The sequence below is a fragment of the Lingula anatina genome, chromosome 2, assembly GCF_051362555.1.
Source record: "Lingula anatina isolate TDL-2025a chromosome 2, LinAna3.0, whole genome shotgun sequence".
NCBI lineage: Eukaryota > Metazoa > Brachiopoda > Lingulata > Lingulida > Lingulidae > Lingula > Lingula anatina.
Window position 1 is genome coordinate 14,104,203 of NC_141768.1, and position 23,846 is coordinate 14,128,048.

The following is a 23,846-nucleotide window of genomic DNA, read 5'->3' on the forward strand; positions in this document are numbered from 1 at the left end:
TTGAGTAATGGAGAGAGAGGCTTGTGAATTTCACTTGCAATTATAAAAGCAAGGATATATATCATTATTTTTGCAACAGTTTTGGACAGCATATACCTTGGTGATTAAGGAAAATAATTTTATTCCCATCACGTATTCATTCAGGTTTCTCAATTTATTTTAAAACAAATTAATATTTCAAATATTAATTATTGAAACCTGATTGAGGGGAGTATTGAGGTGGGGAAGAGAAGGTGTGCGTACACGGTACGTTATTTAAGATGGGATGCAACGATGCGGGGATCTATCGGTGTGAGGTCACATCGATGTGAGTACTGGGGGTGAGGGTACATGTAGACATAACCCCGGAGTTCCCTGATTGTCTAAAGTATTAATTGAAGACATCTTTATAGGGGAAATGACGGCTAAGATTACGTTGCTCTTGTGTCCTCAGGTTACTTTTAGTGGTTTTCAACTTTTATTATGTCCATTTGTCTTCAATAAGTATTAAAGAGCTAATGTTTAACATATAAATCAACGGTCAAGCCATGAATCGTGTTATTTTGATTAAAAAAAATAACTACCAGGATATGTACATGTCGGATATGAACCAACCACCTCTAAACTTTTTTTTTCGGAAATTGTATCAAGACCGGCATTCCCCACTGATAAATGTCTGGCCTGTCATGATGTTGACCCCTCTATCAACCAAATCCCCCACTGAGTTAACGCTAAATCGCGAGGTTTTGGGCTCGCTCGGATGGTGCCCATTTACAACTCGTTTACATTATTTAAACATTTAATTCGTGCTAGACCAGCATCACTGCAATTTAGTATACGCTGCATGAATTTGTAATTCGGGTGTTCTATTTATACAACTAAAAAGGACATCATGTCGAAGAAGTGTACGATTTGCCGTCTTGGTTTGGCTTTCTTCGTGATGGCGGGAAGTCTTCTTTTACTTGACTTTTCACTCAAGTATCGGTATAAACCTACTTACATACGAACTAAAGGAGATGACAGTAAAGTCTTCGGTATGTATATATGGGAAGATCATACGAATCTTCTATAATTGGGGTCAGTTTTTTCTGATCATAGTGTTCCATAAAAGCTGCAACGATATAGTTTGAAGGTTGTTATTCATGATGAAACTATTTTACAAAAACGTATACCTGTCGAGTTATTTGTGCTTTTCTATTTCCCTCATAAATTGGAAGTCATAATGAAAAATGCTTAATGTCTAGGAAGTAGCAACTAAGCTAATTTTGTTCTCTGGTCATAAGGAATTCATTTTTGTAAAAAAAAGGTCTACAGGAAGGCCCATTCCAGGGCTCGACATTTCGGTCTATTAAAGTGGCAAATTTCCTCAAACAAATGTTGGACACGCCATCAGTATACACTTCGTTCTGGTGTACCCGGATTTAGAAGACAGGTGGCTAAATCTGGTCTCAGATATAAATTCTTAATTGCATTTTTTGCATAACGCCGCTTCATTAAGTTACGTAACACCGCCACCATTTACACACTTTGCAAGTCCCTGGCTGACAAAATCGACTTCTCTAGATTGTCAATCTCCTGTATGATTTCGTATAAGCTCACACAGAATTTCCTTTGGGGAACCTTATTACATAGAGACCAGGGTTTTGCGTGTGTTTGTTTGGGATATATTTTAATTATAAATAACCCAACAATCTGATTGCTCAGTATTTTATCAACCTGATTGCTCAGTATTTCATTCAATATCTTTATGACCTACTTAATTTAAGCTGATTAACTTGTATTTCATGAGATACGTCTGGTCATTTTTAAATGCAAGAGCTCAAGCAAAAATTTAGCATTAACTTTTGATATGCTAAACTTCCGTCTCTATGTTTAGTCCTATAGAAAATCGACCCAGTTTTCTATCGGGAATATTAAAGAGTGCTGTAGGAAATGGCATTAGATTTCATTCTGTTTTTCTGTTTTTTATTGTTACTGAAGAATATTGCTATCTTAAAATTAGTTCAAGCAACAATTCACCTAAATTATGTAATGAAGACACCTTTGAACTTGTTTTAGATTTATATTGCTTTTATCACCATGAGAGAAAACATCCCTCTTCACTCAAATGTATTGAAATAGAATGACAAAAATAACTTTCGTAATGGCATGCATTCACTTAAATTACGGCTAGGGTCTAAGTTTCGTAAGGGTATCCACTCACTTAACTTATGGCTTGGGTTTACTGTAAGTTGCCATCTGTACTTCATTACATAAACTTAGGGCCTACTTAAGATGAATACATGTAGCACGCATTATAGCTGCACCTGAAAATAACACTGAAAGCCAAACCTTAGTGTGACTATTGATCTTATACAGAGTCAGCAGGACACAAACACATATTATATTAAGATGATGCTATTCGTTATATTACACATCATTATGTACTACCCATATCACATTTTCTCTAACTTATCGTTTAGAATCATGCTTGCTATTTTTTTTTTTTTTTTTTTTTTTTGTGTGATTTCTGTCCAAAATACCAAACAACCTCTGATAATACTTTATTACGTCACTCTCAAAGGCTTGGCTCTCAGTGTTGTGAATGCAACAGAAATTTTTAAAAGTGCAAAAAAAAAAAAAAAAAAAAAAAAAAAAAAAAAAAAAAAAAAAAATTAGGAGCAGTGTCTTTCAATATAATAGCCTTTGTTTTATTTTTAAGATAACAGCTGGCAATTACGTAATGTAACTGCACGTACTGAACATATACAGGAGATAATTTTTTACGGCGAAAACGAAAGTGATCATCATAGCAAAACGGAAAGCAATAAGCACAGTGAGCATGGGGGAGATTCCATGAGTCTAAAGCAAATAGGATCAGGTAAGAATAGTAAGGAATGTGGATCAGCTTCAAACTACACGAAACATGGACATGGGTTTCAAATTGTTGGGTATAACTATACTCATGTGAAAGACTGCTTAGCTCGAGGATGTGAACTAAATGACAAGAGGTCTCCTGTCAAGATCCTATCATGTGATACTGCAGCGGACAAAAGAGTGGCTGAAAAGGTGACGGTAGTTGTGAAAACAATCCAGAGGTTAACAAGTGTTATGCGGCTTATAGAATCATTACACAGTTTTTACCCAGGGGTGAAAGTCATTGTTGTTGACGACCACTTTAACATCACTCTTCCTTCTCCTGAACAAGTAAAAAGCATGCACCGACTTTGGCGGGAATTTATGGACAATTCTCATGGTTTAGTGAAGTATATCAAACTACCTGGAAATGCTGGACTTGCCAAAGGCAGGAACACAGGCCTTAAAGATGTGAAATCTGAATACTTTCTTCTTCTTGATGACGATTTTATCATAACTAATCAAACAAACATCACAAAGATGGTAGATATTTTGGATAGAACTGATCTGACACTCGTAGCAGGCACTTTGGCAAATAACGGGCCTTTCATTTGTGTTTTAAGAATACATCCCAGTAGTACTGGATCTAGTTTACAACCATGTGAGTATATGAATATGGCATATGAAGAAGTGCCTTCCTTTCCATCCTGTTATGCAGTAGACTATGTTTTAAACCTTTTCCTTGCCAGGACTAAAAACATTCGTGAGATTGGAGGTTGGAATAATAACCTATTGGTAAATGAACACAGAGATTTCATGTTTCGTCTAAGAAAAGCTGGTTATAAGATTGCGGTGTGCACTGATATAGAATTACAGCATAAACGAATTAAATCTATAAAATACGACTTGGGTTACAGGAAAGTGGCGCTACATAAGTATAGTGCAATTTTTCAAAAGAAATGGAACATCAGTGAGCCGATTTCTTACACCGAACCGCGACTGTACTATAACTATATATGCAATCATTAATTCAGTCTAAGTTATTACAGGATTTGGAAATGTTTTTTCAATAACTTCACATATCACTTTTGATGTGAATGCATTAATTGCTATTCTTGCGTTTTGTATCAAGTTCTCTCTGAAGCTCAGGGTGATTTTGACCGACTGTTCTCGAAACTCGAAAGCGAGTGAAGAAACGGGAGCACCCTATTTTTATATATCGCTGGGGTGACAGTGTATTATCTCACACATATGTTTCAACAAATTTATTTTGAAATTCTTCAATGATAATAATAAACGTATTATAAAGAAAGCGTTTTTTTGTCTATTAATTAATTACGTTAAAATGCTATTTTGTAGAAATTATAGCGTCAAAGACGCCAAAATCGTCTTTACTTCTAATTCTTTTACCTGGTTCAGACGTTTCAGGGTTTTCATGACATTGGAAGGTTATAATTGGAAACATGTATGTATGTACGTATAAATGTACGCTGGCAATGCTTTATTTAAATCTATTACACACTTACGTGTTACCCATCTAGAAAAACCCAACAAAAATCGTATGTGTCTTGTGGGGAAAAAACGCATCGAAATATTCACTTTTGTCTTTTATGATTCAATGAAATTTCACTTGACAGATTTGTCTCTAACATTAGAAAATAGAGGAGCTGACTCAGCTAAATTATTTTTTTCATTGAAATTTTTGTAAAGGGATATTGTCAATGTCGATTACTTCATATAGATCACAAACCCACATTGGATGATTGGATATGCAAACCCACATTGGATGATTGGATATGCAAGCATATAGAACATGTTTATGTTCTTACAAGTTACGTTAAATACTGACGCATTTTCAAGACTAGATTGGCATTTACCTCGACTGCAACAGTATTTTACAGTGCTTAGCTGAAAGTGAAGTCGTGCTAGAAATGTAAACAGACGGATTAAACTTTAAAGTATGCACTTGTCGAGTTGTACAAATTAGACGATTAATGAACATTATTTCGCGCTGGACTATGTAGGACAAACTGTAGATAACTTAGTGATATCATTGAAATATGAATAACAACGCAGTTTGAATAAGGGAGCTGTTGCGGAAACTTTTTCGGAGAAAAAATCGTATGTAGTTAAGCTGTAGGAAATCGCAACATATTTCGGCGCTGAAGGCAGTATCGAAAGAGCACAAATTACATTAACTGCGTCCTTCAAGTTGTCACCGGCTTATGAATAACGCAGACCAGGAATTTTGTCATCATGAAGTCATGGAAAAGAACGAGAGTTCAGCATCTTGACAGAACGTTTAATCGAAGACATAACCAACCTTACCGCGAAAACAGAGTCAACGGTTTCGTAAAATATTCCATGTTTTTTTTCAACGTGTTATTTTGGCTTGTAGGAGGTACTCTAAGCGGAACATCCCTGTGGGCAATAAGTTTTAAAGTCGCCGAAAAGGTTGCCATAGCCACTGAATTAAACATGGACCCTTTCCTGGTTCCACTTATTGTGGGAGCATTTATGTTTACCATCTCCTTCTTCGGATGTGTGGGTTCTTTAAGGGAAAACGAATGCATGCTGAAGATGTTTGCATATTCTTTGGCAATCATTCTTGTCTTGGAAGCAGTTCTGTCGTTTGTTCTCGTATTTTATAAAGACGCTATATCAGAGCATGTAGAAAAAAGTCTCTGCATCGGGGTGAAGCAGTATATGGACGACCCAGACTGGTCCTTGATACTGGATTCGGTGCAGAAAGACCTTCAATGCTGTGGAGTTAATGGGTTCGCTGACTGGGAAATCAATGAGTTAGTACATTTTTAATTAAGAATTTGTGCGTTCCACTTAAAAAAACATGCATGTACAGGAATTTGGGTGTATAATAATGTCACCACTACCTTTTATGTCTGAGATTTTGTTTCCGTTAATGCGTAGATGTCTATAAACAAAATTAATAACGAAATATTTCCTTTAAATGTTGTCTGTGTTTCAGAAATTATGTCATCACTATTTATCGAAAACTAATCGAATCATGCTCTAGGCAAGGGATTTTACTTGCACGGGGTGGGGGAAATCTTAAATCAAAATCTGTTCATTTTAATATAATAAGCCCCGAGTTTGTCGCAGCGGGTTCCTTTCAGCTGAAGAGTAGCGCTGCTGTTTGATACAATTTTACACACTAAACGGGGAGGGTAGTGCCTTGACAGGAATATACAAAACCATTCTTACGAGGCAAAAATGCCTAAAGGATATGGTTATGCATATTTTATAGATACATATTTACCAAATCTCCTTTCATTAAATTCTGGGAACGAAGGTTTCGGTTTCATGGTCACATGTATTGATATTTTTCTCCCTAGCAAAATTATTGCCACCCCTAATGTAATGCGTAAAGTGATGCAGAAAATCATGTTATAAAATGTTTTCTATTCAACTTCTGAAAGGATTTTTAAACAGAATTTTACTGATTGTACAACCAATAAAAAAGCTAATCAAAGTGTTTTGTACAGTATCTTCATAATTGGAGCATGCACCCGCCGCGTCTGTGAGTGAAGTAAAAAAGTTTTGTTACGTTTGCGGAGTGATGGCGTTCCACATACGGTGCAAAGAAAGTATGAGATAATTATTGTTTGTAGGGCTATCCCTCAGTTATCCATTTCGGGGATATCCCACTCGTTCTCACTGAGGTTCTGATCTAGGGATTCGGCAACCCTGCCAAAATAACGCCGACTGTGCAGACGTCTTCTGACGACAACTTTAAAATATGGTTTGTCCTATTCTTGGTAAAGATTGCAGTCAAGTTCCTAAATGTCATGAAACGTTTTCTGCAAGGAAGGCGTGTTATCATTCTCTCTTCTCTGGGTGTTCCTTCGATTGGTCTTTCCCAGGCAATCTTACCCGTGTGCCTGTTTGGTAATGACGTTGACTAACCCTGTGTGTGGCTCTCATGGAACAAAACAAAAACAACCTTCTGTGTTTCCCTCTCATTTAGGAACCGCACATTAAAAATAAAATTGGTGTGGGGGCTTTTCAGTGGCCATGCTAGGTACATGTAGGTTAATATTTTATTACTCACATCTCCAATGTGTACGATGATCTAAAATTTGGGCTTCGTTCACATGCAATGTCTATTTTCTAATTACTGGCAGCGCGAGCCAGTTACTTATAGTAACTTATAGTAACTGGCTCGCGCTGCCAGTAATTACGCGGCGGGATATTCAGTGCACAGACCGTGATCATAAGACATGCCGCAAATAGAAAATAGAATTTAGAAAATAGACATTGCATGTGAACGAAGCCTAAATCTATGGGTACCCCTGTAGCAATGTACCCAAATGTGGTAGGGGTGACACTTTTTTTTTTACCAGGGGGGTATACTTACAAATTACAGCTAGATTCTGCTTTATGTTTTCATATCACAAACGGGTATGTAAACCAAACGATATAAGTACAAAGTCAGCCTTCGAGTCGCAAACATAATCTGCATTTATAACGTTGAGACTCACTAATAAAAATACTTCATAGTGCTAATCCAGTTATCTTTTCACAGGTACTTCAATTGCACTTCTCCTGGCATATTTGCATGCAGTGTCCCGCATAGTTGCTGCCGTGCCCAGACCACAGAGCTGCCAAACTATTTATGTGGCGTGATGACCAAGAACAAACTGGTTCGCAATCTTACCATGATTTTGACGGAGGGGTGCATGGTTAAGATTGACGAATTGATAAACGAAAATTCCTGGATTGTTATTGGTGTTACTATAGGACTCGTGTCTATACAAGTCTTAGCAATTGTATTTGCAAGGAAAATTATTTGCCATATTGAAATGGTAAAAGCTAACTGGTGAAACCGAAAGTGTGTGGTATAATTATTTATTTAAACTTTTCACAATACTTTATACAATAAACAATTGTACAAGAATGCATAATTTACCTTATATTCAGGATATGCTAATTCATTAAGCTACATTTCTATTCTTGATACACTAGACTCAAAGGTGAGAACGACGGCTTTCTGCTTTTGCGTCATGCTCAAGGAGTTACAATTTCACGCTCTAGCTTCTACGCCTGTCTATTTATGTGCAAATGTGGCTTTGGAACATTAGCGAGTTAACTTAAGTTTAAAGACGATGCATAAGAGAGGAAAATAATCGTACAAATTTGTTAAAAGTATTTGTGCAATACGTTGATGGCCGTCTATCAAAAGTATCACCTGTTTGACAGAAAACTTCAGCTTGAAAACAACGTCACACTTTTCTCATAAAACTATTGGTCCTTTCAAGCATTTACAATTCTATTATATTTCACAGCCCAAATAATATGCCAGAAACTCTAGAATGCCGTTATATTTGAAACCATATCAATTACAGGGGTATCTATCGAAGAGACATTTTATTAGTTTTCGAGAATATTTCCTTAATCTAAATGAAAGACAGTCTGCTGAATTCCAGGAATATGAGTACAGTCTGTCATCTTTTTCTACATCTTCCATAATGATCATACAGGGTCAGGTGTACTATTCTCATCTGTTTAGGTGCTAAAGTAAAAAAATGATAAATTCTTACCGTTACATATTTGAGTTTTTCAAACAAGCCGTTTTCTTTGTTTTATATTTTGCAATATTTTGGAAATGTAGTTAAGGGCGTATAGGGAACAATTATAAACCATAAGGTCATCATAGATGTTCACTTACACTCCAAAATAAAGGCGGGAATTTGTATTTTGTAAAGCTAAAGGATATTAAAAAACAAATTCAAACCACAAAAATTGATGTTGCTTATTTCAGCTACTAGCCTATAGGTCCATCATTAAACAGCCAACGTGCAATATGACAACTTATACGACCGCATTAAAACATTTTCATATTTTAATATTATGTTAAAACATCTATTTATATACTTCAGGCTAATAATGAAAATAACGAAATAATGGAAAACTTCTGTAACTATCATATCTGCCGCAAATACTGTCATGCTGCATACTTGAGGTATTTCATTTAACACAACTGATGTAACGGAAATAAACTGTCTCAACAAACACACCGACTTAAAGCGTTCACAAAACGGCTTTTAGCAAAGAAGTGCGAGTCGAACTATTTAGACAACGCATTCCAAATTTGACAAGAGAGGCCTATCTATTCAATTTTCTGAGCCAAAGGTGAATAGGCCCTACTTGTAGGCCTCAACAAAACGATGTACATGGATGCTAAATATCATGAAAGAAAGACTATATAGCTCGATGGTATATTGCACATCTGCCTTTTTCATTTTCTAATACAATATAATTTTCACAATATGAATATGCTCGCCCCCCTCCCCCCAAAATAGCATACATACTTTATCAAGCTCTCGCTCTCCCTCTCTCTCTCTCTGAAGCGCACATTCAAGTGAAATATCGATTACATTTCAGACAATTTCATTTCAATCTTTATAAATGCTTTTCTTTCGTGGCAGTACTCCTATATGAACGGAATGGTAGTCCTTTTACACAAGTCCGACTGGACTGGTAATATTAAAAGGATAACAACTGTTCATTTTGGCCAAAAATGGATTTTCCTGGGGTAAAGGACAATCTTTCCATACTAACCAGAGGTGAATGAATCCATTCCCACATTCAAAGTTAGTCCCCGTTTTTTTTTCTAAAAAGTTTTTTTTTTTTAATATTCTCTTAAGAGATTTTTACAGAGTGTAGCCAACTATGGAGGTCACGTGAACGACGGCAAGAACAAAATCCATAATAATTGCGTTAGCTGCCATTTGGGTGGTAAAATAGAATTTATTATATTTGTATCAGTTGTTTCATCGTCTCCAGTCCCATCCAAGGCATGGGACTCCCTACCGGACGACGGTGCCCTACTAGGTGCAGAGCACCCCTTCACGTCGTTCATTCGTTTCGGATTTGTGTGTTTAGTCATGATATGCAAAGCAGAAATACTTACGGTAGGTTGCCATTACTTTCCACAAGCGCAGTGCCCGTCACACGGGCGGAGGTCTCAGCCATTGTACCCTTGGTGCTATCCTCTGCCTGACACCGCGAGAAAGTCGACCAGTTCTGAAGTCCTTCCGGCTGCCCTGCATCCGTCACCTGCTGCCATGACGGTCCTTGGTGGATTGTCTATCAAAGGCTATCGAACACCACCTTCCCGGGTTTGAAATCAGGGTTTGCCTCCCCTAGATGAGCTGCTCTCCCAAGCTGACGAGCCTCATCTGCCCGATATCAGTTGTTTACACTGTATTTATTGTGAAATATGGATATCTACGAACGGTATTTAATGCAAGTCCTAGGTCTCGCGTTTTTAGGGATGGATGTCCTAGGAATATACGTTACTAGGATTTAACGTCCATGTGACAACAGATACCAAAGAATGCCCACGGCTGAGAATGTAACTCCGGATTGGGCCTGTTTTTCTGATCCGATTTATACTAGGAACATATGTCCTAATGACTTTCTTTCTCTGACATAAAAATTGATATAAATAGGAAATTGTAAATAAAATTGCATGTTTCAATTAATACTTATATATTTTTTCCAATTAATTGAACGGATTAAAATATTGTAGAGAAGAAGACTTCACATACATTTTTTTCACTAGTCAAAAAATCAATTTAGGTATCTGATTGCCGATAAATGTGAGCAGAAAAGTATACGATTTCCCATCAAGTTCAATAGTAATTTTAAAGGGTTTGCTTCATGCCGTCAGAATGGCCTGAACGGAACATATTCTTCAGAAAACATGCCCAACTAACGATATCTTTATCCAAATACACAAATTAAAAGCTCATTTTGTAAATTTTTGGCTTTAAAAAACGTCCTATTTGCTCGGCCTGGGAGTTAATGAGCTACGTGGTCACGTGGTCCAATGACGACAATCGAGCCACTGGAGAACAGAGCGTGCTTAGCTGTCAAACTGAGCTGCATTGTCTACCTGTAAGATGACTTCTCTGGCTTCTGATAAAAGTTTATACTCATTCAAATCTCTTACCCGAGGGGTCTAAATCCTCGTGAAGCTGTGTAAAACCATTTCCCGTCTAGTCATTTCTTTAACAAGCATTTCATTATGGTTATCCCAAGTTGTATAAAACACTGCATTTGAATGAGTTAAGGGAAATGTTGATTATTGCATATGAGGTCCATGTTATTTGTGAAATTCAATTTATTTTATTAAACCGCTGACACTCCGTCTTGCATACTTTTATTAAACTGAGGTAAACAATGCCCGTTACCTTTACAAGTCCTATCTTAATCATCCATCTAACTGGAACTTCCTTTACCTCTTAATTAGAGGGTTAAATGGCATTCAATTTGTCTTGCTTGTATCGAACGCACTCTCTATCTAAGCTTTACTCCAGTTATCTCAGGTAAAAATCTACCTGTGCGTTAGTTACAAAGCGCAGCTCCCGTAGACCTGGGGGTACTAGATAAAATCTGAACACCAGGTTTATCGAGGAGCTAGAGAAAGAAAGGAAGAATTTTTCCTGCACAACTTCATAGGAATTTTAACACGGACTTGATCCAGCTTAGACCTCCAAACTAACAGGGTGACATGGGCAATTTTCACAAACAAATCATAAAACTATATTTCAGTTAACCGCCTTTAAAATAAATATACCGTTCTGGGTAAATTAAAATAGTTATTAAATCGCAAGAATATTTTTGACTTAAATGATGATTTTATTATTAATGGAAATTAAGCTACTATATGAGGTACATTTGCTGTGATTACGCTGTCCTTCATGTTTTGCGTAAGTCTACATTTTGTTGTATGTGCTTGTAATCTTTTTAAATATGTGCGTACAATTTTTGGAGGTCTGGTTACCCCCCTGTTATGTGATGAGAGTATTAATTTGGCAATTAGTTCCTTAGCTTATTTGAATAGAATTGCAGTGTTAAATTTTCAACAAGATGTTGGCGAAATAGCCCATTACTCTTTGTAGGTATTTCCCCCGTCAAAGTTTGTCTAAAATTATCTTTCAATCTTTACTCTTTCAAAGACAGTATAAAGTTACCTGACATATTTTCGTGTAAACTTAATGACAAGCCAAGTGTCTCCAGTTCATTCCGTACTCAATTTTACCCAAGCAAATTTTTTTCTTGAGTAGATCTTTATAGCACGGTGTTATAAGCTTACAAATTTGCAAAAAAAAAAAAAAAAAAAAAATTGCGTACTGACGCAGAATTTGCGTTTCAAGTTATAAAATAATCAATCTTTTAAATTATTTAATATTTCAGATGAAATAATCTTCAGAAACAAATCCTCAAAGCATAAACGAATTAGGATAACGCACCATTTTATTATAGCAGTTCCCATTTTTTCTTTAATATAACGCTCTTTTTCCTGTTTTTCCTCAACACTTTTTCTTCCACGGAAGCTTCAAGATACCCTGAGAGCAATTTCTTTTATTAATGTTCGCGACAGTGTTTGAACTTAATTGTTTAAGTATTGATATTTAACGTCATTTACAAATACCAATAAAATAACCCCATGAAATAAATGAGATATATTGAAAAATATGAAAGCCCACCAAGACGAGTTTCATACCTGTTATTACCTGGCTTGGGAATAGCAGCGGTGCATAATTAACAGGTTTGTTGTAAACGAGCTTTTGGTCAACTACAATGCATTTAAATTGCATCAGCAATCAGTAAGTTTGCCAACTGATGACAGTTAATCTGAAAGACTACCAGCTCTTGATATGATCTAAACCACTTGAGGTGACCATGATCTAGAGCATCGCAACTATTGTCACCGAAGTTAGTAAGTCACGGAAGACCGTCACAGACAAAGAAAGATTGTCAACGAGAGCTGCAATTTTGGTGAATCCCACGGCAACACACCGAGGCATAACGAAAATTCCTCAACTCCGTTCAACACAACTTTCCTTAACTTCTCCGTCTTTATGCACCATGCAGCTCAGTTGAGTCTCATAGACCTTTATCGTGATTGTCGTCACAGTACCACGTGACCCAGATCTGTTGCTTCATTTTTGCATATTGAGGTGAGGTTTACTAAAACGCTTTTTTTTCTACTAATAGATTGTTTTTAAAATTTTTGAATGGCGGGGATCGATTAAAACATACCTCTAGTGTATAGATTGAGTGCTGTATCTTCAAAATTCGAGAAATGGATTTTTACATGAACATTGTCCTTTAACTGTATCTCTTCTAACTAGTTTTTTTTCACACAGTGAATGTTAGATTTTCTGACAATGAACGTTTCAGGATAAATACATAACTACTACTCTCTAACTTGATATGCATGAAGTACCGAAGTAATGTACGTCCAATGCCAAAGCAGCATTTTTCTCCATTTAAGATATGATTTTAATATCTTACTAAAATGAAAATCGAGACCAGTTTAGATGTGCATTTTGTATTTTCTAACAGTAACTACCGGTATTCTATTTTTTTTAAATAAAAAATGTGAATACTTTCATCATCATTACTTAATCTTAATGTACATTTTTTATGAATTCTTTCTTTTTTCACAAATGTAATGCAATATCATTACAATTATTAAGGACACACATGGTAGGATTTAGAACGCTTTCCCAGTGCATGGATCGCGTCTTTTTTTTTTTTTAACTTATCTGAAAATTAATATACAGATATGAAACAAATGGTATTAGTTGAAACATGGTCTTTATCGTGACTTTCAAGAACCTGGCTTATTCGTAATTCTTTTAATGCAGAAAATTCTCATAACTTTCAAAATATAAAAATAAACCACATCTACTGAAAATCAATTATCCCACGCAGTCTGTCATCTATGCATAAGTTGGGTTCAAATTTGTTTGAAGACTTTGGATTTTGATGTTTTTTTAATGAATTAGCAACTTTCAACTTTAATCAAAAAGCAGATATCACCATTAAAAGAACTAACTGGTGTACCAAATTTCCTGAATTACAGCATGCAAACATTTCTTGAGGTTGTTATATAACAAGTTTTTTTACAAATTGATATTGTTTGCATCAATATTATAACAAAAATATAGTTTAGATGAAAATAATTTCGAGTTTTAAGCCTGAAAGTATATTTTATGATTTGACTAAAAAACTTGTTTGGCTAAAAAAATTGATTTGGCTAGAACAAAACTGAAATTTGGTCAAAACAAAAATATTACTGTTGCTATGCCAGGGACCAAAATGTTGACTTCCCTCAATTCTTTACAAACCTCAAGGAATTAAATTTTAAAAAATAGGTCTCAAACATTTCTCATATTAAAGAAATTTCTATCATGAACAATGGAAACAAAATCAGCATAGGGGAGTAAACATTTTAACATCCATGAGCATACTCCCCTAGACATATTAACATATCAATAGTGACTAGTCTAGAGGCGTTGTGTACACTCATTTCGGTTTATTGTATATGTTCACATATATCTGTCAAACTGTACATTTTTCTCAGTATATGCTGGTGCAGTAAAAACAGATATGTAAATTTATTTGCACTTTGAACCATCAAGTTAAAAATTTTATCAGGGAAAAAGTCTAAAAAACAAGAAGAGCATGTCCATTTTCAAAAATGATGAAATATTTTTTTTTTGGCAAGTGAATAATCCTAGTGAGCTTGAAACAAAAACAGCAACATTTGGGAAAAAACAAGAAATGAATATGGCTTTGACATCTGCTCTGGAAACACAGACAGACTCAGGTGATGGCAACATGTATACATCCTGGAAAGCATACCTGGTACTATCCATTCCATCTCTTCCAATTTTTTCCTGTATGTAGTCTTTAATCCTATATAGAGCAGCATTTCTGCAGAGTTCTCGCAGCTTTTACTTAAACACGTAAACAACATTCAGTTTTCTTTTTCAATTTTGTCAATTTTGTGTAGTTGACAACGCAGCAGATCAACATGGTTGGATATTAGAGATTTTGTGGTATTTACATTTACAATTATAATTTAGCTTTCAGCATACATAAATATGACAGAAACTCAGGAAGACAATTTTTTGGGAACAATGCCTATTACAGCATCATGTAAGAAAAAGACATTTACCAGTTGATCTTAATCTAAGTGAAAGTTTGTCTGTTGGAATCCATGAATATGAGTGCAGTTTGTCATCTTTTCCAGTGATTTTTCTATATCTGCCATACTGATCCTACGAAGACTAGGTGAACCGTTTTCATCTGGGAAGGTGCTAAAATAAAAAAATTCTAACTTTCTGGTTACAGTTACACAAGTAAGTTTTTCAAAGTTTTTCTCTTTTATATATTTTGAAATATTATGTTATATTTATAATCTAGGATCTAAGGAGGCCAACTACAAACACTCAAGTCTGACAACGTACAGACCTAAATATTTCAAAAGTAAGACAAGCACAAGTATCTTGATAAGTCAAAGTATAAAACAATCCAAATTCAATCCACAGAAAAATGATGCTGCTGTCGAGCTACGAGCCTATCATAAAATTACCAACATATGCAGCATCCTTTATCCTGGAAAGCATACCTGGTACTGTCCATTCCGTCTCTTCTAATTTCTTCCTGTATGTATTCTTTAATCCTGTATAGAGCAGCATTCCTGCAGAGTTCTCGTAGGTCACTTCCAGAGAAGCCATTGGTAAGCTTGGCAACTTCAGTAAGGTCTACACTAGGGTCCAACTGAAACAAGAAGTAAACATATACAACATTCTTGAAATAAAAAAAAATCTCTCTCCATTTTATTATCATTTAGGGTGGGTAAATGAATCTATCATATCAGCTAGTGTTCACCAACTCCACTGGACTCGAGATGAATGAAGTCAGATTAAAATGCCTTCTCTTGTTTCCAATGTACTTGTATTATCACCAGCTCTTTTGCAATCTACTCAACGCCTGCATTTAGTGATGATACAAATGTACAAATAAATGGATGAACTGACAGACAGGCAGGCAGGATAACATGATCCCCGACTTTTGTCACCAAAGTACAGGCATAAAAATGTACATGCATATGCTAGCAGAAATACCAGAGGCCTTAAAAACAAGGGAATCCACAGGTAATGTTTTATACACCTACCTCTTCATCTGCCAATATGATTTCCAGAATATGCTTCCTCTGGTTTTGACCCTTAAACAAAACATACACCTAATAACATTTTCATTAAAGTGGGACTTCAAATAAAACATTCATTTCAATTATTAAAGCTCATACTGTCATTCTGAGTGTAGAAAATAGATATAACATTTTATCATGCATATTGATAATATATTACATACAGGTTTTGCAATATGAAACATGCTGGGCATTCTCCTCAATATTGCAGGATCTACGTCTGAGGCTCTGTTTGTGGCACCAATAATCATCACCCTACAGTTAGGGTCTGTCACCAAGCCATCCCATAATGTCATAAACTGGGTTTTCATTAGAGCTGTAGCTTCATGATCACTCGAGTTTCTTGACCTCAGAAATGCATCTGAAATTTTAAAATGGGCTTACAATGGTTCAAAATTGATATTTTACCTTATTAACAATGGTTCATTAACAAGCTGTCATTTGCAAGGATTAACAGATTAAAATTGGCATCAAAAGAAGGCCTATGCTTTCCAGACTACTAGATGACACAATTTTTGGGAAACGGTGGGTTGGTTCATTGGAATGACCTGAAGATGGCCTAGAAAACTACCAGAAAGTAATTTGATATACTTAAAACTACTAGAGCACTGTTACAGTATTATACATAAAATCACATATTTCTGCTTTTTTAGATACTAGACAAGCATACCTATTTCATCAATGAAAATGATGGTTGGTTGAATCTTGACTGCCTGAAAAACAAATGATAAACACAAAAACATGAATAAATTTAAATATTGAATATTTCAGACTTGTAATATTTTCACAATATTTCTGTAAAATGCATAAATTCTTAGATTTCAAATGATTAACAAACCAACAAAAGTTTCCTTTATAGTTGAAAATTTGGGGAATTAAAAAGAATCAATGCTCACACAAATCTTTGTTATGTACATTCAGACAATGCTCAAATTACCAGAGAAAACACTGCTTCTGCACGCTTCTGTGATTCTCCATACCATTTATCAAGCAGAGATGTGATCTGGAGGTTTATGAATCTTGCACCTGGGAAATTTAAAGAGTAATCCCTAAATGAAACACACTTACATGATATATATAATTAATTCTGTATATCATTACAGGTACACACACACACACACACACACACACACACACACACACACACACACACACTGTGCATGGCTTATTCCAATATTTTAAATAGTACATACTTTTCTTAGTTTAAATTAATCATCATGAAAAAGTATGTTTGAATATTTCTAATAAGGGCTAAATTTTCATTTGGATAATAAGCTGAATAATTACAACAGTCAGAAACATACAATTTCCATCACACTTTCATGGTCAGGATTTTTTGTTCAAAATCAATAATCTCTTGAATAAACTAAACCTCCTTGGGATCACAGACTATTATTAGAACCAAGGCCTGCATCACTGAAAAAGAAGTATTGAGTTTGCATGCATAGCTGACCTCAAGAATCAATGCAGCTTGAGATTTTTTATAGTTTGATGACATGGTGACATTTATTGGAGAAGCTATGGAAGTCCTGTGCTCTGATCTTGTTTTTTAATTGAATAATTCTGTATATCATTATAGGTCCATGCTTGGAGACATATTGCTTTTCTTAGAAATATCAATTTCTAGGTGCAGTGTAAATAAGCAGATGAACTGGGTCAATGGGTTCTCTTCATAAAAAAATACCTAGAAGCAACTACTAAGAAGACTGTTTTCACTAGACAAAACCCCCGACTAAGAAAACATCTTCTTAAAAGTTTGTTGACAGATAAAAACCAGTTTAGCTAAAACATTTTTATTAACATCACACAGGATTTTAAAACAGTAAGCTGTAAGTATACTACTTTTTGGAAAAACTTACCAGGTCCCAAATAGAAGTTGTTCATCAGTTCAATATGTGCGTTATACAATGAATGAAAGGCTAAGGTCTTCATGTATGTAAACTTTTCGTGAAATGTGTTGAAAATGGTACAAAAAAAAAAAAAAAGGCAGCAAAGCTGTTAAATGTACAGCCGACAAGAAAGAAAAATAATCCAATCAATGAGCTGTATGTCAATCATTCTTGTAAGGGTTTTCATTTTATTTGTATAATGATAGATAAAATATGCAGAAAATAGTGAAAAAAAAAACAGCATTACTTTTTGAAAAATCGTCTGATCAGGCTGATTTTTGAACTTGAATTGTATTTTTTTAATATTCATCAGTTCTATAAGTTCGAATACAAAAGGTAAAAAGGTTTTCTTGTTATTTGTACAGACACATCTGTGTCCGTATATAACCAGCTGAATTCTAAAAATAATTCATCCAAATAATTCAATGAAGAAAAAAAAATAGAGAGAAAAGTTACCTTTCAGTGCTTATGCATGCCAACACCACTGTTTTCAAATCCCTATATATGTAAGTTTATTGAACTGTGATAAAAGGCGCATTCAGATTCGCACATCGTACTTGCTGGGTATGGTCCAACTCTCCATTCCTGCTTAAGTGCAATCAGTGGAACCATCTTAATCAGCACCCAATAGTTAATTACCCTCCCTCCAAGATGCTTCAGGAGGGGTGTCAGACAATTAAGCTGATCCCAATAATTGCACTTTAGCAAGAATCCCTTGCAGAGTTGAACCGACCCAGCTAGTACGATGCTTGAATCTGAATCCAATGCTTGCGACAAATATTAAAACCTTTGCACCATGAAATTGCGGTTCATGTCTTTATTTGGTGTTGGCGATCACTAACCCACGGCTCGAAATCACAATGAGCAATTATGTTTCTAAGAGCGCATTCTCAACGAATTAAGCCAGGCTTTACAAAGCCGGTGACCTAAAAATGGCGGACGTACATGAAAGAAAAACCGCCTAATCTTTTAATAGTCTCTCCGCCTCTCACACGCCTCCCCACACGTCGTCCCTGCGGGGTACAGTAATTAAATCTCGGCTCCGAACATTAATATTTCCGTGAATATCTCTGGTGATATTATCTCCGTAGATAGTGGATTCATTGCTGCTCTACGGGCCAAATTATTCCTTTTTCGTCTCTGTTTTCAAAGATAATAGAACAGAAGAGCTTTTTTTCTTCGATCGCCTTCAGCCGCCATGCTTTCTTCACCACGAGCTTAACTGATGAGCATGCGCACTTAATATTTCTCAGGTAGCTTCCGCATGGCGAACGGAGACGCGATTTAATTAATGTACCCCGCAGGGACGACGTGTGGGGAGGCGGAGAGACTATTAAAAGATTAGGCGGTTTTTCTTTCATGTACGTCCACCATTTTTAGGTCACCGGCTTTGTAAAGCCTGGCTTAATTCGTTGAGAATGCGCTCTAAGGCCTGAGATTATAGTATACATGTACCTCTTACCTACAAGTAGACATGCTCTACATTTACAAGTCAGTCACTGTTCAAGATAAATTAGTACTAATACTAGTATTGTTGATTCTACCTGCTTCTTTAGCCATTGCTTTGGCAACCATAGTCTTCCCACATCCTGGAGGCCCGTACAGCAGCACACCTAAATTACACCAATGAAAAAAGGAAAAACATTTACATTTATTATTACTCCATGTTCATGACCAACAAGGTTCTATATACAAGAAGGGTTGCAAGGCCCTTTAGTCGTCCCCCTCCTCATACCTCGAGTGAAAAAAAGCATGGTTACAGCCTTACTATTATTATAATTAAAAAAAGGTTATATGTTATACAGTAGGAGTCAGATGGCTTCATATTATCAAAAAAAAAATAAACAAAAATGTACATTCACAGAACATGTGTTAGAAAGAAGGGCTGCGTGGAGAAGGATTGACTTATCATCAATGTTTTAACATATTAAAATATGCCTGTAGAATGCTGCATCACAAAACTGGACATATGCTTAAATAATTCATATTTTCTATACTACATGTACATGATATTCTTGTGTCATACATTTTTTTCTAGTTTACAATTAGTATTTAGAGAAGACCATTACAAAAAATTATGATATGACTAATTGCCATTATTCCTTTGTATCTTAAATGTGACTGAAAATTCTTTTGTGTTCTTATTTTAGATATAATATACTGGTGCTGTTTTTATTTTCAGTGTACACAAAGCTGTTTAGCATGTCCAACATCAATTATCATCTGCTGGTCCCAAGCATAGGACAAAGAGACATTTCCGCAGTTAATATGCCTTCTTCCTCTCCCAGTTAACACCGACTAATGTATTCAAGAGAAATTTTAAGTAAATTTCAGCTCAAGCCCCAGAAGAAAAAGAACTTGTCAGTGACCAGTTGAAGGAAAGTCTTAAGATATTCTACAAATTCATTTTCAACTTAATACCCACACTTAATTAAACTGTAAAACTCCTGCTATACTTTTGGGTCATTTGGTGCAACATCAGCAGAAACAAAGAAAAGTATGGATTTTAAACCTACGGTATAAATATACCAGTTGTGGCAAATGAACAAGAGGGATATTTAATTGATTCCAGATATTGACACAACAGAACATTAATGTGATGACACGCATCACATTAAGGGGTTACTGATTCTTTTCCAGCTTATCATAGCTGATGACTGAACAAAGAATTCCAACTTGTTTCAAGATCTTATTAAACTTGTATATCCTACATTTCCAGTGACCTGACAGGAGTAGTACCAACCCATCTAGACTGGTCATACATTACAATTATTAATTTAAAGGCAAATAATTAATTAATTTCAAATACTTTTTTCAAAAGATATACAAGTTTAAAGTAGAGAAAAAAAAAACAATACAAAGCTCACCCTTTGGAGCTCTCAGTAAACTAGACCCCATCACCAAATCATGTCTCTTGAAAGGGAAAATCACTGTTTCTCTAATATCTTCTTTTACTTCTTGAAGACCACCAATATCTGTCCAGTCCATCTCAATGCTGCACAAATCCACAAGGTTGGCAGCCACACATAATTCATAATCTGTTAACTTCTGAAAATGTAATTAAACAGTGAATCAGTATGAAATAAAAATAAAAGATGTGCACAATTCATGAAATGATTTAAAGATTTTACTCTTAAAGTTTTAAAGATTCTGCTCTGTGTACGTTACTTTTTGTAACCATAAACCATGCACGTTTAAGTTGATAAATTATGAGATGCCAGTTCTTTTCAGCTTCATGTAGGATTTATGACTCAGTAGTTCACTTAAATAAATCCCCCCCACCCCCCATAAGCTTTTAAGGCGTATGCCTTGAGGATTTTACAACCGAAAATTCAATTCAAAGTTCCATCTTAAATATCAATAATTATCTACACAAAACCCTTAACTGTCACAGGAGGGGTTTTTGTCATTTAAACATAAAATAATATATATACCTTTTGAACATGCACAAACTGGATGGATAAAATGAGCATGATACTTTTTATGTCATAAAATCTTAAATTTCAAATTTCCCTTCAGAAGTGCAAATTTAGAAAACTCTTTTACTTTGCACCAAAATGGTTTTTGTTAAATTAAATTATCATTTTAAAATCAATTCTGTTTTTTTTTTTCATGCATAGCACAGTTCTAAAATTGACCCAACTGATGCAAAGCACTTGTGACCACTAAAAGTGCACATTAACTTAGTTATTCTATGGACACTAACTAATTCAAAGGCACAAAGCCAACTTACCACTGTTTCCTTCACTCCAATTTTCTTCATAAGATCTTTTGCCTGGTAACAAATTTAATTATGTGACAATTCAATGATCAATGACAATAACTGTAAATGACAGTTACAATTGTAAAGATTTTTATGCAAGTTCCCTTGACCTCTTTTTTTCCAAGTGACCATTACAACACATTTTACTTTTAAGTACAATGGCATGAACATGTATTTAAAATAACAAATCACACCTTCACAAGTTATAGAAAGATATTTGTTAGTATCCAAATTTAGGACTGGCAGTCTGAACATCAAAATTAAAGCATTAACCAAGGTCTTAGACCCCATTCCCACAGATTTTAGATCGATCTTTCCCTGTGGGGAGTCTCACTAGATTACTGTCAGCTTAGCCGACTTAAGCGTCTGTCCCGCCTACTAAAAGCTGTAAGGGGTTAATTAACTGTCGTGCACGCTCGGCTGACTGCAATTTAGCGTGAACCTGCAGGGAGTTAGGTCAATCTAAATCTAAATCTCTGGATCGATCTTAATCTCTGGGAATGCACCCTTAGTTGGCTTGAAAAGTGGGCCATCAAAGACTATTGAAAACAAGGCCAAAACTAAACCAATCGAGCTAATTTTTGTAATTGATCTGTATATTAGTCCTATGAATCAGTCCTGCAAGTTTTTAAAGCAAAACATGAAAAGATATTCTTTTGATATGTATAAGGGTGCCCGGTGGAAAAAATATATGAGAAGGTATGAGAATCTCCTCCGAGCGCAACTGAGAATTAATTACTGCTTTGGAAGTAACTCACTCGTGCTGCCAGTAATTACGCCGTGGGGTATTCAGGGCAAAGACCCTGATCACAAGATACCGCAAATAGATTTTTAGATTTTTAGAAAATTGATTTTTCATGTGAATGCAGCTTCAATTTTTAACCATTTCAATAATTGCACGGTCACAGACAGACACAGAATAACTTTCATAAGAATCATTGATGAAAACTAAGAAGAAAATTACATTGTTCCAATTAAGACAACCAAGGCTGTGTGGGTGGGGGCATCTTGATAGTCCAAAGGTTCATTGGTCCGAAAAATGGTAACATTTTCATCAGTTCTTTAATTGGTTCAAAGGTTCTAAAGTGAACATTCGGACCAATGAACCTTCAAACTATTGCTATGGCACCCTGTGGGTTACATCCTTATACCTCCCCACATCTCTACTCCCCCTTCTGATATCAGAATTTTAAAAAGCTGAATGACAGCTTAAGACTGCATTCCCAGATTTTAGATTGATCTATCCCCGTGGGGAGTCTCACTAGATTACTGTCAGCTTAGCCTGTTTAAATGTCTGTCCCGCCTACTAAAAGCTGTAAAGGAGTAATTAACTCCTGTGTGTGCTCTGCTGACAGCAATTTAGCATGACCCCCAAGGGAGTTAGGTCGATCCAGATGGATCTATCTAAATCTGTGGGAATGCAGTCTTAAACTCCACCAAATGGCATTGTTTGCCCTCCAAAACACCGAACCCCACAACATGGGTGCATGGCTTCACATCCGAAGCCTGTTATTCTAAAAAGAAAACGGGACCCCCAGTTCAAATAATCCTGGATCCGCTCCTGATAATGCGGGTAAGTAACGATATGGAAGGAAATAAAGAGATGACCCCGCTGCGTGGCTTTACAATTAACTTGCTATAGTATGTATACTCATGTATATAGTTTATCGATCATGACCACCATTGCAATCTGAACTTTTCTGTTTCATCATCCTTGTAATGACTTATTAAATCTTACTTTCTGGAGAGCCTTTTCCTTATCCGAACTTGTTGGATCTAATACGTTTTTCAACCATTTTACAGTAAAATATGTGGCGATCAGTGTCACAGAAACGCCAATTAGACTGTGTATTAATTTGGCAATAAGTTCGTGTCTCTGTAGTCCTTGGATGATTTTCACTTCTTCGGGATGTGCCAGCGCATATCCTGGTTCCCCGGCCTTGCTTATTAATAACCCTCGTGGTTTAAAATGTTCTATGAATGATAACAGTTTTGAGAGCAGTCCACCATCGGATGCGATAGCACTGGAAGACGCCATGTTGATGACGTAAATTTCAATATCCTGTAGGTTATAATGGAAAGTTATTAAGTTTCATTCTCTCTTAGCAACATAATTTATTAACTTTTATTTAGCCACTTCATCATACTACTTTATTGCATTAAGTAATGCTCACTAAAGCTGTAGTCCACCTTGATCAAAGGTAGCACTGAATATATATTTCCAAGATTGACCTTCGATAAACTAGGCCTCTAAAAACTGGGTCAACTAAGAGTTAATCGGCTTTATTTGAAAAGAAAAACATCAAACAATCAAAATATATCCACTTAAACATTTTAACGTGAT

The 23,846-nt window shown here is 35.6% G+C and overlaps 3 protein-coding genes across 3 annotated transcripts; 2 read left to right on the forward strand and 1 right to left on the reverse strand.

Moving 5' to 3' along the window:
• The first annotated feature begins 709 nt into the window (after positions 1–709).
• Positions 710–4,120, forward strand: LOC106162682 (uncharacterized). Its single transcript, XM_013540035.2, has 2 exons — positions 710–1,013; positions 2,681–4,120. The coding sequence occupies exons 1-2, from the start codon at positions 872–874 to the stop codon at positions 3,841–3,843; spliced, it is 1,305 nt and encodes a 434-aa protein (XP_013395489.2). The 5' UTR covers positions 710–871; the 3' UTR covers positions 3,844–4,120.
• A 342-nt stretch (positions 4,121–4,462) lies between these two features.
• On the forward strand, positions 4,463–8,560 carry LOC106162684 (tetraspanin-14). The gene is made up of 2 exons (XM_013540037.3): positions 4,463–5,615; positions 7,358–8,560. The coding sequence occupies exons 1-2, from the start codon at positions 5,071–5,073 to the stop codon at positions 7,653–7,655; spliced, it is 843 nt and encodes a 280-aa protein (XP_013395491.1). The 5' UTR covers positions 4,463–5,070; the 3' UTR covers positions 7,656–8,560.
• A 5,587-nt stretch (positions 8,561–14,147) lies between these two features.
• LOC106162683 (outer mitochondrial transmembrane helix translocase) lies at positions 14,148–23,741 on the reverse strand. Its single transcript, XM_013540036.3, has 10 exons — positions 23,241–23,741; positions 21,473–21,514; positions 20,607–20,787; positions 19,284–19,352; positions 16,788–16,876; positions 16,521–16,563; positions 16,015–16,211; positions 15,815–15,865; positions 15,266–15,417; positions 14,148–14,954 (listed from the first exon to the last, which is right to left on the reverse strand). The coding sequence occupies exons 1-10, from the start codon at positions 23,538–23,540 to the stop codon at positions 14,822–14,824; spliced, it is 1,257 nt and encodes a 418-aa protein (XP_013395490.2). The 5' UTR covers positions 23,541–23,741; the 3' UTR covers positions 14,148–14,821.
• Between the last annotated feature and the right edge of the window lie 105 nt (positions 23,742–23,846).